The 17727-nt window shown below is 42.2% G+C and overlaps 1 protein-coding gene across 1 annotated transcript in view; it reads right to left on the bottom strand.

Moving 5' to 3' along the window:
• Positions 1–1179: 1179 nt before the first annotated feature.
• The window catches only part of antxr2a (ANTXR cell adhesion molecule 2a), a 93617-nt gene continuing 77069 nt past the window's right edge, over positions 1180–17727 (bottom strand). Inside the window, exon 17 of the mRNA XM_083979931.1 lies at positions 1180–4060. Within this exon, the coding sequence (XP_083836057.1) occupies positions 4022–4060 (39 nt within the window). The 3' untranslated portion in view covers positions 1180–4021. The remainder of the gene's footprint in view (positions 4061–17727) is intronic.

Here is a 17727-nt window from a genome sequence, read left to right as displayed (position 1 = left end):
GAACTTTTATTCCCTGGCATCAGTTTTATTATCATCAGGATCTTTTAGTGCAGTGGTTCACAACCTTTTCTGGCTCGTGACCTCATTTTGACATCACAGATTTCTGTCTGTCAATCAAGATGCACCAGCTCAGATATTTTTATTTGCTGCATTTTATTTAAACTTGAGAAAGTGAAAGTATAGAATACAGTTGTTTAAGATTGGGTATGGTGGTTTTATTTAATCATAATTTAAAAAAGAACAGTAATTTGTTAAAAAACTATTTTTATAAGTCATTTTTTATCAATTACTAGACATTTCAGGCGACCCCATTTGAATTCCAGGCGACCCCACGTGGGGTCCCGACCCCAAGGTTGAAAAACACTGTTTTAGTGAATCGTCACATTTGAAGCTGATCGATTCACTTTTCTTTTTATGTTTTTCTACAGTTTGATTCATGATACAGCACAAAGGGAAACTAAACTCAATCTGAGTCGGTTTATTGTTTCAATATTAACGTGAATATTTTCTAAACTCAGCAACGACAGATGATGAATTATTATTTTTAGACTTTTAAGTGGCAATGAAATTTGATGGGAAGCAGATTTTTAAACTCTTGACTTTGACGTTTGTGACGATTTAACATCAAACAAAGAAAGAGACGTCGCTTCCAACACAGTGAAGGAGGGAGGAGGAGGAGGAGGGGTTATTGTACGTCAACACACACACACACAGACACACACACACACAAACACACACACCTCAGCTGGCATCTTGTCACAGCATGCAAATGTGGATAAAGCAGAAGGTGTATGAGTGCATATTTTTACTAAATGCAAGACCTCATTTTTGGGGCGTTGAAAACCTTGGAGGGATTCTCTCTCTCTGTGTGTGTGTGTGTGTGTGTGTGTGTGTGTGTGGTGCCTCCGGTGACTGACTTCACAGGGGGAAAGGCTGCACACTGTCCACTCCTCTGTCCACACACACTCTGTATAATCACGTTCCCTGTCGGGCCCTATAAATCTGTAAGGGCCCAATTAAAGATGGCCTTCAGCGTGTCCACCCCTACCAGCACACACACGTGTTAAAGAGACACACAGAGAGAGAGAGAGGACAAGAAAGAAAACAAAAACACACTTCACTTTTCACTGACTGTATATTTGACACAACAGACTGCAGTGTAAAAACAGAAACAGGAATCGCTTGTCCGAAAATAAAAAAAAACAAACAAAAATAAAAAAAAAAACAGTGTAAAACTCATATAAAAACACAAAAAACAAAGCTTTTTGTCTTTCTTTTTTCTTTTTCTTTCCTTTTTATTTGTTGTTTCTTTTGGTCTTTTGGTTGAAGCTCACACTCAATATGTGCAGCTGGTGTGACAACTCCACCCTGGACTTTAATTAAAGGTGCTACTGTACGTGAATATAAAAAAAAGATTAAAAAACTGTACAATCTGAAAAGATAATAATAATAAAAATAATAATAATAATAAAAAATAAAAAGATAAATTACACATTCTGGCACATGAACAGAGCAGAGAGCAGAGAGAGCAGATCACACATGGGAGGAAATATCAACAATTGTGTCGACTGCTTTTTTCTTAATAAAAAAAAAAAATGTATTTAAAGTGTTGGATTGCAGTGATTATTTTTTGTTTAACATAATGAAGTGCAGAAAATAAAAATAAAAAAAGTTTTTTTTCCCATCAATTTACAAAAAGCAACAATTTTAAAACAGTTTTTTTTCTTCTTTTTTTTTGTAGATAACCGTATATGTGACGTGTTTTTGGGTGTTGTGACTGCTGAGTAAACATCTCATTAGTCGGGGTTAATAACATTCCTGCTGCTGCTGCTGGTCGTTGCTGCTGTAACCTACTGTAAAAACGATGATGATGATGATGATGATGATGATGAGCCGATTAAATTAAAAAAAAAAAATTATGCAAGAGGCTAAAAGTGTTTAAAGTCGGACAGAAATACCAGCGCGGCCCCCGAGGATTCGATCTGGAATTATTTATGTCTCTTTCTCTCTGTCTCCGATTGGACGAGGAGGAGGAAACAAAGGAATAATTAGAGCGGCGTGTTCGCGCACACGCCCGTGCCCCGCCGCCACCACCGCGCCCACCATCACCATCACTACAGTGACTGTGAGAGATGCTCACCAACCCATTTTTTTTTTCTTTCTTTCCCCCCTCAAACTTGATGGTTGTTGAACTTATTTTTAGTGTCATTTGATAAGCTTCCCTGCTTGCACGGAGACATCCCACTGACCCAGCCACTGGTCATTGTCTATACCGCTTCCCGTCAAAGCCGGCCGCGCTTTGTCAGGTTTCGACTCGAATATCCATTTCGCATCTGAGGTCCGGGATCCGAAGTGACTGGATCATTCGAGCCTTTTTCTTCAGCTGCTGCCCCCTTTTCCTCCCCCACAGTGTTTCCGCTCACACTCAACTGACATCATTTGGGATTGGCGTCATGACAGCGCGCTTGAGAAATCCGCATTATATAGAAGTACATATCCCCTGCTTTTTTTTTTTTTTGGGGTGGGAGGGGTTGGGGGGGCATAATTTCTGGAAATGAACAATACTTATCCGTCCATCGCATCCGTTACTTTGGGTTTGCGTTTTGGACGTGGCGCACCGTCACCCGTGTGGCATCCGTGTCCTCCTTTTTTTTTTTTTTTCGGGTGAATAACGCGCTTGTAGGTCATCCAATGTCAAAAGGCATAAAAAAGAGAGACAGCCAAGTCTTCACAGGCTGCTGCTTGCTGTTGCCTTTAATTATTTTAATTAAACTTTGATATTCTGGTGCCGAGAGAACTACAGTGGGTTGTGACGGCGGCGGTGGCGGCGGTGCAACGGTGCAGCGGCCTCGGAGGGGTTGTGTTGTGTTGTCGGATGGAGATGGAGATGGCGATGGAGCGTCGGGGAATCTGTGTCTTTAAAGTCTGAACTGATGGGCCTGGTCATGATGCGCTACGCCTTGCTGAGCAGAGAGCAGACTGTGCAGAAAACAGGGGCAAAAAACACCAAGCGCCATGTCAAGGTCTTAAAGGCATCAATCCCTCAAAATGCCGCTGCCGGCCGGAGATCATCGCCATGGCGCCCGGTCGGTCCGGTCAGTCAGTCAGGAGGGCTGTCCTGCGGTCGGATAACGCTCTATTAATTTTTCCCTTTTCCCGGGCGACGCATAATGAATGAATGGATGAAAGGGAAGGGAAAGGAGGGAAGGTGTCTTCAGAAAAAAATAAAAAAAATACAAAACTAAAGGGCAAAGTCTTGATGCCTTCCAATACCTTGGGGCGTCCTGTCTACAATTTGTCATGCGTGTGCACTTCTCAGTGTTAAAATGACAGGATGAGCCGGTCAGAGGCAGCAGCAGCGGCCGCCGCGGGGCCGTCGGCCTCCGATGAAGTTGGAGGAGGAGGAGGAGGATTCGTGATGAGACGTTGCTTCTGCACCCGTGAGGCCCCGCTGGGATTATTCCCACTTCCACGCCAAAAGGCAAAATAAAAAAAACAGAAAAAAACAGACCCCCATATTTTTTTTTTTTTTTTGTCCTCCATGTTTTTTTTTCTTCCTTTAGATAGCTTCCGTCTGTGTCCATGAAATTTGGGTTTTCCACAGAAGGCACAATATGGTCAGAATATGTTAAAGCCTTTGGTGAGCACTGAACGCTAACTGAGTCTGAGAGCTGAGGTCTGCAGCGCCTTTGGTACTTATTTACACAAAAAAAACAACTAAAAAAACAACTAAAAAACAGCACAAATAAAATAAAAGGATGCAGTTGTAAAAAGAAAAAGTTAGAAAATAAGTTAATATAAACATTTAAACCCGTTGAGCTTCAACAGTCTGTGAGCAGGAGGAGGAGAAACTTTGTGAAGCGCAGTGAACTGATAGTGGTTTGAGCTGCAGGATTACACATCTACAAAAAAACAACCTGAAATAATTCTTCTTTTTCTTTTTCTTTTTCTTCTCTCGTCCACAGCGATCAGCACATGTTGGTTTTCACACAGTAGTCCTTCTCTTCTTCTTCTTTTTCTTCTACTGATGTGGCACACGGTTGAAATTCATACAGCGACCCTGAAAATGACACAGAAGAGAGAAAAAGAGAAAAAGAGGATTTTAATAACTTTTCTAATTCAACTTTAACAGCACATTTCAATCATTTTATTACATATCTCATTTTCATATTTAAATACAGTCTAATTTTCATTTGTCTGTAGCAGCTATTGTTTTAATTTTGACTCTTTTGGTAACAGATATTTCTGTAATAATAATAACAACGTCTATAATAAAGGTAAATATAAAGATAAAATTGAAAAAAATATTATAATAAAAGAGAAAGAGGACATATTATAATATAATATAACATATAAAACAAACTTTTCACAGATGCATTGAAGTCTGAAGCTGCAGCAACAACAACAACGTCTCAGTGAAGTCTTCCTGTGCACACTCTCACACAACATGCATTTATCTGTGTGTGTGTCTGCGTGTGTGTCTGTGGTTGTGTGTGTGTGTGTGTGTGTGTGTGTGTGTGTGTGTGTGTGTGTGTGTGTGTGTGTGTGTGTGTGTGTGTGTGTGTGTGTGTGTGTGGAAGCAGCTGTCTGAGCCTCTCACACAGCAGCAGCCTGTTCACCAACAGTCGGTCGACTGGCACCAAGAGGGAGCTCTCACACAGCGAATCCCCAGCAGCAGCAGCCTCACACACACACACACACACACACACACACACACACACACACACACACACACACACACACACACACACACACACACACACACACAGCCCGGCCTCTGTGTGTGTGCGTGTGTGTGTGTGTTTACATGTGCTGCTGCTTCTGAAACACACACACACTGTCTCCCCCTTGTTGTCCCATAATGCCTCTCTGCTCTGACTGGTACAACGATAGCTGATGGACGGAACGACCCTTTAATGTGCAACATTAACATCCTTCTACATGTATGTGAGAGAGAGAGGGGGGCAGCAAAGCATCATGGGTAAATTAAATACTCCAGAACATCTCTGAACCAGAACCAGACTAATGCTGCGTTCAAAACAACTCGGAGGTCCGAATTCCCAACTCGGAAATGTCCGACTTCCGACATCATTGTGTTCACGCTGCAGGAACTCGGAAGAGAAAAAACATGGATACCCGAAGGAAGTTTGGCATATTGTGGCTCAGGCCATCATTGCAGTCAGGCCATCATTGCAAATAAGAACCTGTTCTTAATGATTTTTCGCCTGGTTAAATAAAGGTTAAATAAAAAAAAAAATGGCTCATCGCTGAATACGAAAAATACTGTATATGCAGCAATAAATTATAAACGTATTTCATATACTGCAATAATACACAAAATATATGCATTACTGTAAAACCTCAACAAAAAACTTAATTTTTTAAAATTCTAATCGTATAAGACGAGGGCCGCCATGTTTTGATGTTGTCGTGATGTCAAGTCGGAAAGTCGGAGCTCTGAAATGATACCTGAGTTTCCGACCTGTAACTTCCGAGTTTGACGCCGTTCAATTAGTTTTTGACAACTCGGAGCTTGTTTTTTTCCGACTTCCGAGCAGCATAAATAACCAATGAGTGGATTTTCCACAGGTGATAAAACGTCCTGCAGGAACCTGAGAACCTCCGACTGTTCTCACTGTGTATTGATGCTGATACTGATACTATTGATTTATCAGCTGCTGAGCTCAGATGATGAGGAGCTGTTCTGTTCATTGATTGATTGGTCTCTTTGTTTGATTTGGCAGGAAGTGAGGAGGAGTTGTGGCCATGTTTGGAAAAAATGCTGCTGGGAGTTGAGAGTGACAGAGACAGTTCCTGAACAGTTTGAGCAAATACAGAGACTCACAGGAAATATCTATCATCTATAACGATCTATAATCACATCTCTGAGTCTGGTCGTCTGGATTGAATCAAAATCAACGTCTTTTAATACAAGTTCATGGAGTTTGTATTGAACCAGGCAGATCAGCTGTTAGTTTTATCTACAAATCACTTTCAAAATAAAAAGTTTGGTGCCTGTTGGTGTTTTTAAATCCTCGACCCAGCTTCATACAAGATTTGCCGATTGTTTTATATATTATTGTATTATTTTCTATGTGTTTTGTTTTGTTTTGTTAGAAAATAAAACAGCATCACTGCTTTGGGCTGCTAACCCTCCTCTCCTCCATGTGCATTTGTTTGCAACGAAGCCGGTGAGAAATCAATCCATGGAGCGGTGGATAACGTTATTTATCATCTACCATGTTACCATGTGTATATTTGTGTAGTCTTATCTGTCATAAACAAGAGGTTGCGGTTTACGGGGCGCGTTACGTTTGTGTGGCGGTGCCGCAGAGACGAGAGCTGGGACACCGGGTCGGAGGCTCTGATCTTACAAGGTTGGTTTTCAGCCAAGAGACGCTAGGTGGAAGGCAGAGAGCCTCCATTCTCCCTGGAACTAACTAGTTACAAGTCAGTTATTTAACTCTGAAGCTGAAGGTGAAAAAGTAGCATAGTTCCTCTTTAAATGTTTAATATGTAGGAATTCCCCCCATCTAGCGGTGCGGTTGCATATCGGAACGTATTCTTGATGTTGCATTCACGTGAAATCGGGCAGACGTCAGACAGACAACAGACGCTGCATGTAACAGGATAAACAAGCGTCTATGTAAACAAGTGGTCCGCCAGCACGAGGCAAAACAATACAGGCCTGACAATATGTTGTCATGGTGATGTCGTATTGTTTTACCGTCTTTCTCTCGTGGAGTAAAATGACATCCGGTTGGTTTGCCGACGGCCGTCTGCCTGACTGCACCTGAATGCAACATCAGTGCCTCCGTCCTTCCTCACACTACACAGTGGTGACAGTTTTAACAGGCCGAGCCCACAGCTCCGCTGAGTTTCCGTGGTTACCTACGGTCACACTGCCAATCAACGTAAAAAAATGGCGATGCAACATGGCCGCCTCGGTTCGGTGCGTCGCCCACTTATGTATTTGTAACGACTTGTAACAACTCATTCTAAGGTACGAGAAAGCTTTCATTTGTATGCAGGTGTGATTCCACTTCAGTGAAATACATATTTATGAAAGACAGATTTGATTTTTGATAATAAAAAGACAAATAAGTTACATACTGGGGTGATGAGTGATCACCCCACAATGTCATCCTTCTGTAGATGACATTCATCTACAGAAGGAACATCTGACTGGACAAACTATCAATCAATCCACCAATCAGCTCTGTGATTGGATGAGTTGATTAGTGGTGGGAACTGATGGAAAAGTTGAATTTCTGATTTCGATTTTGAGTTTTGTGGCGTAAAAGTTTCAGAGAATCAGCGAATAGTTTACGGTGATGGATTCAGGACCTTCAGGTGGAGCCGCTGCCGCCACCTGGACGGAGACGCAGCCCGGTCGCCGTGGCGCCGGCGGGAGCTGGTACAGTATCTGCACTACAACACTACACTACACTACAGTCTGGCTCGGGCAGCAGCAGCAGCAGCAGCAGCAGCAGCAGCAGCAGCGTGCAGCACGGACCGACTGTGACGGGGGCTTTAGACAAGCTGGAGAGTTCTTCCTCTCCTCATTACTTGGCAGAGCCGGCGGTTGTTTGGTGGAGGAGCGGAGTGGAGGGCTTCTCGCCGTTTCTGCACGGTAAGCCCCTCGACGTGTACCCTCTGCAACTAATCTCACACAGTCAACAAATAAGGCACATCAGATGCTGTTTTGGCCGCGGCCATCAGAGCGGCTAAGTTCAGTGGATTTTGCGGGTTTTACGGCGAAGACAGGAAGGAGGAAGGAGGAGCGCTGTGTGCAGTGGCGGCAGGATGGCGAGGGGCGAAGCGAGGAAGCGAGGGAGGGGCGGGGGGATCTGGTTGCGAGGGCGAAGCAGGTGCAGCACAATACGGTCAAACCCATTCCAGCTCCCCTGTTCCCCGGATGAGCGGGGCCTGACTTGGCAGCGAGCGGCGCCTTGTAACTGGGCCATGTTGGAGCGGTGGCGGCGGCGGCGGTGGTGAAAGCGGCGGCCCACCTGTGCCACCCGGAGCGCCACACAAACAATAGTCTGAATATGTCAGCGCGGAAACGTCAGTGAAATCTCATCAGACAGGACGTGAGCGTGTCTGAGGATGGACGACGGTGAGTCAGGTGGCGAGATGGAGAGGTGAAGAGACAAGAGAGGGAGGGAGGGGAGGGGTCAGAGTCTAAATGAAGACTTTGATTAATAAGCTTCATCATCACTGCGTTCCCATGGAAACACACAGAAACATACCGACACAGCAGCGACCTCAGATGTGGAGAATTAGTTTTAAACTCAAGCTGCAACCTGTTTTGTCCATTGTTATGATTCATATGTATGTTTATAAACATTAAAAATTATTTTATGTCTTGTTTTGATGCATATTTATGTTTATAAACATTAAAAAATAATAAAAAACATCTTTTATTTGTTGTTTTGATTCATATTTATGTTTATAAGCATTATACAATTATAAAAAACTTCTTTTATTTGTTGTTTTGATTCATATTTATGTTTATAAGCATTAAAAAATAATAAAAACTTCTTTTATTTGTTGTTTTGATTCATATTTATGTTTATAAACATTAAAAAATAATAAAAATCGTCTTTTATTTGTTGTTTAGATTCATATTTATGTTTATAAACATTAAAAAATAATAAAAAACATATTTTATTTGTTGTTTTGATTCATATTTTGTCTATAAACTTTAAAAAATAAAGAAATTCTTGACACAACACCGAGATAAAACAGGCTTCCTGGTGCTGCGGCCCCTTTACATCCTGTTGAGCATCGCCAAGGTAAACGGTAAAGGGACTGTTTGGTGTGTGTGTGTGTGTGTGTGTGTGTGTGTGAAACGATGCGACGGCGTTGAACGCTCCACACACTCAGAGGAGCAGTGCAGTCTTAAGGTCGCCGTGTTGACAGGAGCTGCACACGTCCACGTTGCCCAGTGACATGTTTGTCACTTGGACCGTTGGCTTGTAACTGGAGGCAGAGCTCCAGGAGCGTGTCTGTGTGTGTGTGTGTGTGTGTGTGTGTGTGTGTGTGTGTGTGTGTGTGTGTGTGTCTGTGTGTGATTTTGATTGTCATCTCTAACTCAAAAACTTGTCACTGTTTGGCACCAAAACTTTGTTATTATAATCTTTTGTTGTGGCGTGTAATGATGTCATCACTCTTTGTCTTATGTGAATAAAAAAAATATTAAATATTGAAAAGTTCAATACTTTTTACACTTTTTCACTTTGACCCATAAGAAACATATATCTGTGGTTTTAAAAGAGCCAAAAACCATCTCAGTGTAGTTTTTCCAGCTTCTCTATGCAGCTCTAGTAACAACAGGTCGGTGTCAGCCAATCAGAAGAGAGGAAGCTCTGAGTCTCTCTTCTGATTGGCTGACTGTTTTCTTGACTGATCCAATAATTAAAAAAGGAGCAGATTTCAGAATAAAACACTCAAAGAAACCAAATCCTGCAGGTTGTTGGATAGTGGTGGGTCCAGGTGGTGAGGGGGCGGGGCTTTGTTGTGACATCATAAAGTTACAGGAAGACCTGACGGCTCATTTTTAAAGACAAACTGTGCACTTTAATATATTCCTACTGGTAAAGAAACCCTGAGGAGTTTGCTTTCGGTTCTAAAAGAGTCTCATATTAATGTGGATGAATCTACTTTACCCACTTGTTAATGGCTCCATTTTCGATAAATATATCGTTTTGTCTTTATCGTTATTTTGATATTATTATTTAGTGGTCGACTCTCCCAGCATTTCCTACTTTAGGTTTTCCAGAAGCTGCCCGGTGGGCAATGGGAATAACGGCGCTGGATCGCTAGTTGGCATCGTTTAATCTGATCGTCTTTGAACCTCCGACTTTCATTCTTGATCAATAAAAACATTCTTGGCAAATGCTTTCGCTTTCGTCTGTCTTGCGCCGGTCCAAGAAGAAACTAAACTCCTCATAGTCCCTTTAATATAAAATGTAGAGCTACTTTATAATAAAAAAAAAAGACATGAAAGTTAAATTTTACACAATGTGGGACCTTTAACTTCACGTCGGAAAAACGACGGCTCGAGTCAACAAAGGTGGAAAAGGTTAAATAAACTATAATCTCACAACCACAGCCTGTTCCGGACAGCTCGGTGGTTTCCATAAATGTGTGTGTGTCTGTGTGAGTGACTTCCAAAGTCAACTCCATTCACTGAGCTGGACGCACCTGCAAACAATCATTCACTTGAGCAAGAAATGACCTAAACTCCACAACGACTCTGTTTTTATTGACGCGGCTGCAGCTGAGGATGAAATATGAAGCTTCAGAGATGTTTGTTCTGACATTATTCAGGCTGCACCGACCAAAAAAAAAAAGCTTTTAGTGAGCAACTGGACGAGCGACGGCCAGAGGAACCCACAGAGAACATTAGTCATGGTGTGTGTGTGTGTGTGTGTGTGTGTGTGTGTGTGTGTGTGTGTGTGTGTGTGTGTGTGTGTGTGTGTGTGTGTGCAGGTAGTGTAATCTCAGGGGAGGGGTTAGAGCCAAACTGTCAGTTCACGTCAACATCAAAACATCAACACGTTCATAAAACTTGTAGGTCGCAGTGTCGGAGCTGATCCAGAGCGTGAGTCAAACCACACTCCTCCATATCCTCTCTCTCTCTCTCTCTTTCTGTTCTCTCCTTCACTGATTCGTTCGATAATCAAACACATGTCGATCATTTATCAGTTCAACAAAAAACTACAGTTTAAATTCAAGTCGCCATGTGTTCGCGGCTCCCGACGACTTTGTAGACGATAAATAAAAAATTTCTTTCTTTTGAGGAGACAAATAAACCACAGCTGATGACGAGCTGCGAGTGTTTGCACTGGATTGTCGTATTAATCGATTGTATAAGTTTGTCACATTTACAATATCAAAAAAGAAGAAGAAGAAGACGAAGAAGAAGATGCACGAAAGAAAAACAGCGTCTATTTAGGTTACAGAACGAATCTCCCATCTGGACTGTAGTGAGAAAACACTTGCAAGCATGAGAGTTGTAATCCAGTTGCAAGATGCTTATTTTGCAGTGATAAGCTTCGGGCTTTGAAAGATCTTATCAGCAGAACAGACACTTTCTCTGTCTCCACATTAAAGCCTCGCAGCCACACAGTAGCTTAGTTAATCTCAGGCTTAGTTAATCCAACAGCAACAGGACAGGAGCGCTGCCTGCAACAGTCCTCACACAAAGTGTTAATATAAGTGTAGACAGCACGACACAGTGAGTCAGTCAGTGAGTGAGTGAGTCGGTGCTGCTGCAGCTTCACCTGCACAGGTTAAAAAAAAAAAAAAACCACAGGTTGAGATGAAAGAGCAGCAAACAGCTCAGGTTTAAAGTCTCATTGACTTCAGGGAGAAACACAGAGGAGAGACTGTTAATGCTGCAGAAAATGCAAAATAAACTGCATCTAACAGGTGTTGTACCTCTCTACCTCAAGTTAATTTGATCTATTTATTGTTTATATGTTCTTGTTATATTTCTGATTTATTGTTATGTTGTTTTTCACTATTTTTGAAAGGCGCCTAGAAATAAAACATATTATTATTACCAGTGTGCTTGATAATTGGTGACACTAGAGCGTCAATTAAACTTCATTAAAGACTTCATCCATCAGTTATAAAGATTTTTTCCTACTTTGATACTAATTATTATAAAAGTTATAAATGTTTAACGTCTTTATTTGAATAAATAAAGTGAAAGGAAAGGAAACTATGCATGTAGTATAGATAATCTTATTAACTTGATCATGGACAGATTCAGACTGTGCTGCATTGGGACTTCTCCACGGGTTTGAGTCCAATCCCATGATCCTTTGCTGCACACCATCCCCTCTCTCTCTCTGACTCTGACTTCCCTGTCCCGTCTTTCAATCACTCTTCTATCTGAATAAAGACAAAAATACCTAAACAAATAAGAATAAGTTGCTGCAAATGTTTCATTTTTTCTGTTTAAAATCAACAGATGAGATAATTTCAACTTCAAAATGATCAACTCCCTGGAGCGAGTGAAGGAAAAACTGCACTATTTTTAAAAAAATAAAGAGGCACTTTTAATTGTGTTACTTAAGCAACATGTGATATTGCTTTTATGCAACAGTTTCAACAATTCCATCTAAGCATGGATAAATGTTTAAAACTCAATAAATGTGAAAAAGACACTTCAGTCATTCTGTCTTGCAAAGCAGACTGGAGTAGATCATGAGGATCCTTTGCACACCGATAGACTGAAGCAGAAATCATTATGAATCAAATCGTTTTGAATCGAAAAACAATTTTGAATCGAATCATAGCCCCAAAGATCAGAATCGAATCTAATTGTGAGATAGTAAAAGATTCCCACCCCTAACGATCAGTGAAAGGTCAATGGGTCAAAGCAGCTGCAGCTTTTCCGGTTTTCTCTGACGCTTCCTTTTAAATAAACTGTGCACTGGTCCTTTATCCTTGCAGCTTCCCTGACGAGTTAAAGACAAGACTCCACGTGGTGTCGTCTTCTTCGTCCTCGTCGTCCTCCTGGTCCTCGGCCCCGTCAGGCCTGAGCCACCAGACATGTGTTTGGTTTCACTCGGTGTTCTCGGCCACATATTGAACAAATTAAAAGTTCAAGTTGGACGGAGAAGCACAGCTGCACGGGGACGGAGCGCCGAGCCAGAGTGTGAGCAATCCTCCCTCCACGAGGCTGCTGGCCCTCGTCTCCTCATCTCCCCTCGTCCACACACACACACAGACACACACACAGACACACACTGCCCACACAGCGCTGCCATCTGGCCTGCTGGGAAATCAGAGCCACCTGAGACTCGGCCAAATACATGATGCTCGCTGACAACTCAGGCATTTCTCCTCATTGTAAAGAGATGAATAAAGATTATACCGGCACATAAGGTACATGGGAGGACAGCATTAAAAAAAATGTATTAAATAATTAAATAAAAACGTTTACTCCTCACAGGACTGTGAAGTTTAACACATAGAAAGACGACAGAGAAGAAGTGAGGCCTGTTGTAAATGCCTCCACATCTACACATGGACAAAACCCACATTTACAGCTTTGACCCTCGTGAAAGGTCACAATTACGTGGACGCCTGAACGTTATATTTCTCTAACGTCCTCTTTTCTTCTCTGCAGGATCAACTTCCCAATCTTTTTACATCATGGACCCGACTATTTACTGGTGAAACAGTAGTTGTCACCTTTTCCCAAACCAGAGCTGAACAAAACCCTCTACATACATTTAATGTATATTACAAAACCTTTACCAAACTTTATTGATCTGGGACTGTAAAATCAAATCAAAAGTCTCGCGGAGAATGCGTGCATGCTAAGTGAGCGCTAAGCTACCGTCTGAGCTAATTCCCCCATAAAGAAACTTCTCACTTCTCATCATCTACTGTCACTCTGTTACGTGAATAATCATGTGCACAACTAATAATAACTAGAAAAAGAAAGAAAGCATTCCCTGCAGAAAATGCATGTGAATGCTGAAAGCAGCTGAACGCTATTGCTGAAGCAATGCCCAATGAGCTGAAGAAATAGTTGAAACAAGAGAAAGAAAGAAAGAAAGAAAGAAAGAAAGAAAGAAAGAAAGAAAGAAAGAAAGAAAGAGAAAGGGGGGGAGAAGAAAGAAAGAAAGAATAAAAAGAGAGAAAGAAGGGACAGAGAGAGAAGGATGATAGAAAGAGGTAGAGATAGAGAGGGGTAGAAAGAAAGAAAGAAAGAAAGAAAGAAAGAAAGAAAGAAAAGACGTAAAAAGAAATAAATAAAGAGATAGAGAGAGAGGAGTAGAAGGAAAGATAGAAAGAAAGAAAGAAAGAAAGAAAGAAAGAAGTAAAAAGACAGAGAAAGGGGGGAGAAGAAAGAAAGAAAGAAGAAAAAGAGAGAAAAAAGGGACAGAGAGAGAAGGATGATAGAAAGAGGTATAGATAGAGAGGGGTAGAAAGAAAGAAAGAAAGAAAGAAAGAAAGAAAGAAAGAAAGAAAGAAAGAAAAAGAGCCAAACACAATCTTGACATTGATCCTTGCTGCTGTAGATCGTGTTGACTTAGATTTACAATAAAATAAAATAATAAATAAAAGTTTATAGTCAATAAAAAGTTTATTTCTGGTCGGTTACAGTTAAAAAGTTAGATAGGATTAAGAATCTGACCCTGGATCTGGTGTCAACTATGACAGGAAACTATCATTATTGATTATCTAACACTAATCTATCAGTTAATTAGTGTCGTTCCAGACACAACAAAGAGATCCGATCATGAAGATTTATGATGATACATTTAAACTCGTATCATCTTCATCTCGGGCCTTTCTGAGCAACAACTCTAACTCCAGTGGGGAGGCAGTGAGCGGAGGATGATGGGTAATCAGACTCTGACCCCGAGAGCAGAGAGTAAAAAGAGAAGCCAGCGGGTGGCGGCATATGGTCGGCAGACTGTCTGCTGCTTCCTGCAGGAGCAGAGAAGAAGAGAGGCTACCTGTTAGCATCTTAGCTTAGCATCTCCACTTCCCTTTGTTTATTTGGTTGTTTGTTGGGCGTTTCTGGAAACAAAACCAGACCTTTGACCTCAGAGTGTGTTGTCCTCCTGATCCAGACAGATAAGATGAAGACAGGGTTCCTACACAATGTAGTTATATTAACTGTGGTTTGTGCTTTGTTTTATTTTTTGTTTCAACTTTTTTTGTTTGTTTGTCTGTTCGTTTTTTCTTTATTGTTGAGAACATAAGTTCATGTTTGTCTGTATGTTTGGACCGCCTCGAAAACAAGATGACACATCTAAAGGGGTTTATCCAAATAAAGAAATTTCAACACAGAAAATTGGTGAATTATTGATTTTGGGTGAAGTATCCCTTTAAGACTTGAACACAATAGTTCAACAAATGTAACTGTGCGTTCACACCAAAAGCTTCCAAAGCGGCAAAATGCTGGAAGTCGATTAATTTTCAATGAGAGCCCGGCGACACTGAGCGACCAAAGCGTCACCAGACGAGAAGTTGAGCCATGGTTAACTTTAGGGTAATTAGCTATGACGCGGTTCGGCGCAACCTGTCAGAATAGAGACGTCCGTCGGCTCACTTTTTTTTTTCTTTTTTTTGTATTTCGGCTCCCCAATGACCAGCGCGTTCGAACTTTGGCATCAGTCACGTGACGAGCGACCAAAGCGGCTGAAAATATTTGCCGTTTTGGGAGCTGTCTTGTCTGAAGCACACCCTGGAGCGTTTTTGACGCTTTGGAAGCTTCTGTTGTGAACGCACACCAAAAGCTTTCTTAAGGCCTAAAATTTCGATTTTCAAATTTTAGACCTTTTTAGGCTTGCCCTACAGAAACCCTGACACACACACACACACACACACACACTCTACATGTTCACCTGTGCACGACGCTAACAGCTAACGGCTAACAGCTAACCGTCTGGGGTGAAGTCCTGAACATGGACGTCACAGTCGTGTAGCTGCAGCTGTTTCCTGCCTCCTCTTCTCCTCTTCCTGCTGCTGCTTGCTTTCACTCCCACCACCACCTCCCTCACCCTCCCTCCCTCTCCTGTACCCTGCACCCCCCCTCCAACCCTCCAACCCCCCCCACCCTCTCTGGTTTTGTCAGCGTAAGCGCACATCATTGGCAGCTAAAAGCTCTGGGCACCGTCCCTCTGGTTGTTCCAGAGAAATGCCAATCGTTTTGGCGTCGACGGGGCCCTCACAGACGGCGCAGGAAGGCACAGATGGCACTAATGGACGCGCAGAATCCAACCGAGGGACCGGGACAGAGCCACACCGGAGCGCCGTCCAAATAACTGTAGTGTGAATGTACTGTATGGCCAACGCCGCCGCCACCGCCGCTCTGCTCTAGCGGGGCCGATGCCACGACGATGCGGCATAAAGAATTTAAAATGATAAAATAATCATAAGAGAGAGAGAGAGAGAGATGGTGGGAGGATCGGCGTGGAGCGGCGCCAAGAGGATCAGACAGAGGAGAGATTGTTCTTGGGCTGCGGCGATGGAGTCGGGCCTCCTCCTCCTCCTCCTCCTCCTCTTCGACGCCGGCCCACTCCAGTCAGACAACCGGGTCCACAGCTAATGAACTGAGATACTCAGCCTTGTCAAGGAAGAGCCAGATTATAGACCGCACCTTCTCCTTTGGTACAATGGCGCTTCTGTACGGCGCCGAGCCCAGCTGATAGCCGCGTAGCTCCGCGTGCGGCCCTGCGAGGCGACAGACGTTCCCACGTGATGCCCACATGCTGCTGCGAGATCTGAACATTTGTTGTTGTGTGCGATGCATTCACAAAAACACTCCTGTCTTACTTTTTTTTTTTTTTTTTTTTAAGCTAGTAGCGCTAAACAGATGCTTGTAGGAAGGAACAAGAACGAGTCACAGCTCTTGGCGGCGGCGAGAGGCCACGGAAAACCTGTTTGCGGCTCCGTGTTCTTTTGGTGCAAAAAAGTTTGGGTCGCGACACCTGAAGTCTGAGCCTCTCCGCAGCCTTCTGTGTGGTTGCTAAAAATGAAACGCGGCATTCAAAGCCGAGTGGAGAAAAAAAAAGCATAAAAGGTGGGCAGCAGATTGGATTTGGAAAATTAGAGCGTGACATTAGAGAATTCTGCAAAAAAAGATAGATAAAAGTTTGTTGGCAACGGGAAAACGTAGGAATAAAAAGGAATTCATCACGAAACTGAATTCAAAATGAAAAGATTAAAAAACGACGACGAGGACGACGACACTGAGATGAAGCAGCTGTAGCGTCCAGTTGTGGCCTGTGACGCTGCAGCTGCTCTGCAGGAACATGTGCAACCGTTCTGAACGAGGCCTGTGAACGCACCCCCAATATGAAGAGAGAGACGGTTGTTTGTTCAACAAGTATCAGCGCTCCAGCTCGTCTGGACTTTTGAACAGAGACAGAAAGAGACAGAAGTGAAGTTTATAATATTTGCCTGTTGATCCGTCACCGTCACATTTTTTTTGTGTTTCCGCACCTCGGGGTTTTAGACACTAATGAGACACTGATGATTAAAATGTGGATTAACGGCATCGGGGAGCGTTCAGTCGTGCAAAAATGACGACGTGCACTGGTGCAAACCGCAGAAAAGAGAAACTTCTGCACCCGTTTTTATTTCTTCTTCTCGACTTCTAATAAAACCAGAGTGCAGTGAACGTTGTTGTGCATCATAAACAACGATACAACTAATTTATCTGCTGCAAATCTGATTTATTCACTAAAATATCACCTCTTTATTTCAGCAGCAAAAAAATAAATGTTTAAAAATATGAAGAAAATTCATTAACTAATAAAGAAATGTATAAGTGAGTAGAAAAGTTCCTCAATAATTCACAGCTTTTTACTCATTCCTAATGTGACAGCACTTAAAGTTATTCCTCAGTAAGATGTATTTAATTATGATTCACGTCGCTAATACATTGTTTATTAAAAAGGAGCTTCTCTATCAGACCTTCACACGAACAGTCGGTCTGAGTGTTTCAGCAAAAAGAAGAAGAAAAAAAAAAAACTGTTTCTTTCCAGATATAAATATGCTCAATATCCATTTGGGCTAAACTTTGTCGCCTTAAATTAATCTGTCAATATTTTAAAAACACAGATGATTCAATCTTCACAAACCTATTTGTAAACAAAGGTCTTAAGATGACTCATTAGCTGCAATGTGCTTTACTTTGATGCCAGTCCGCTTTTTTTTTTTTGCTTTTGCTTTTTTTTGTCA

This window comes from Trachurus trachurus (assembly GCF_905171665.1).
Source record: "Trachurus trachurus genome assembly, chromosome: 9".
Taxonomy (NCBI): domain Eukaryota; kingdom Metazoa; phylum Chordata; class Actinopteri; order Carangiformes; family Carangidae; genus Trachurus; species Trachurus trachurus.
This window is presented reverse-complemented; position numbering and strand designations above follow the sequence as displayed.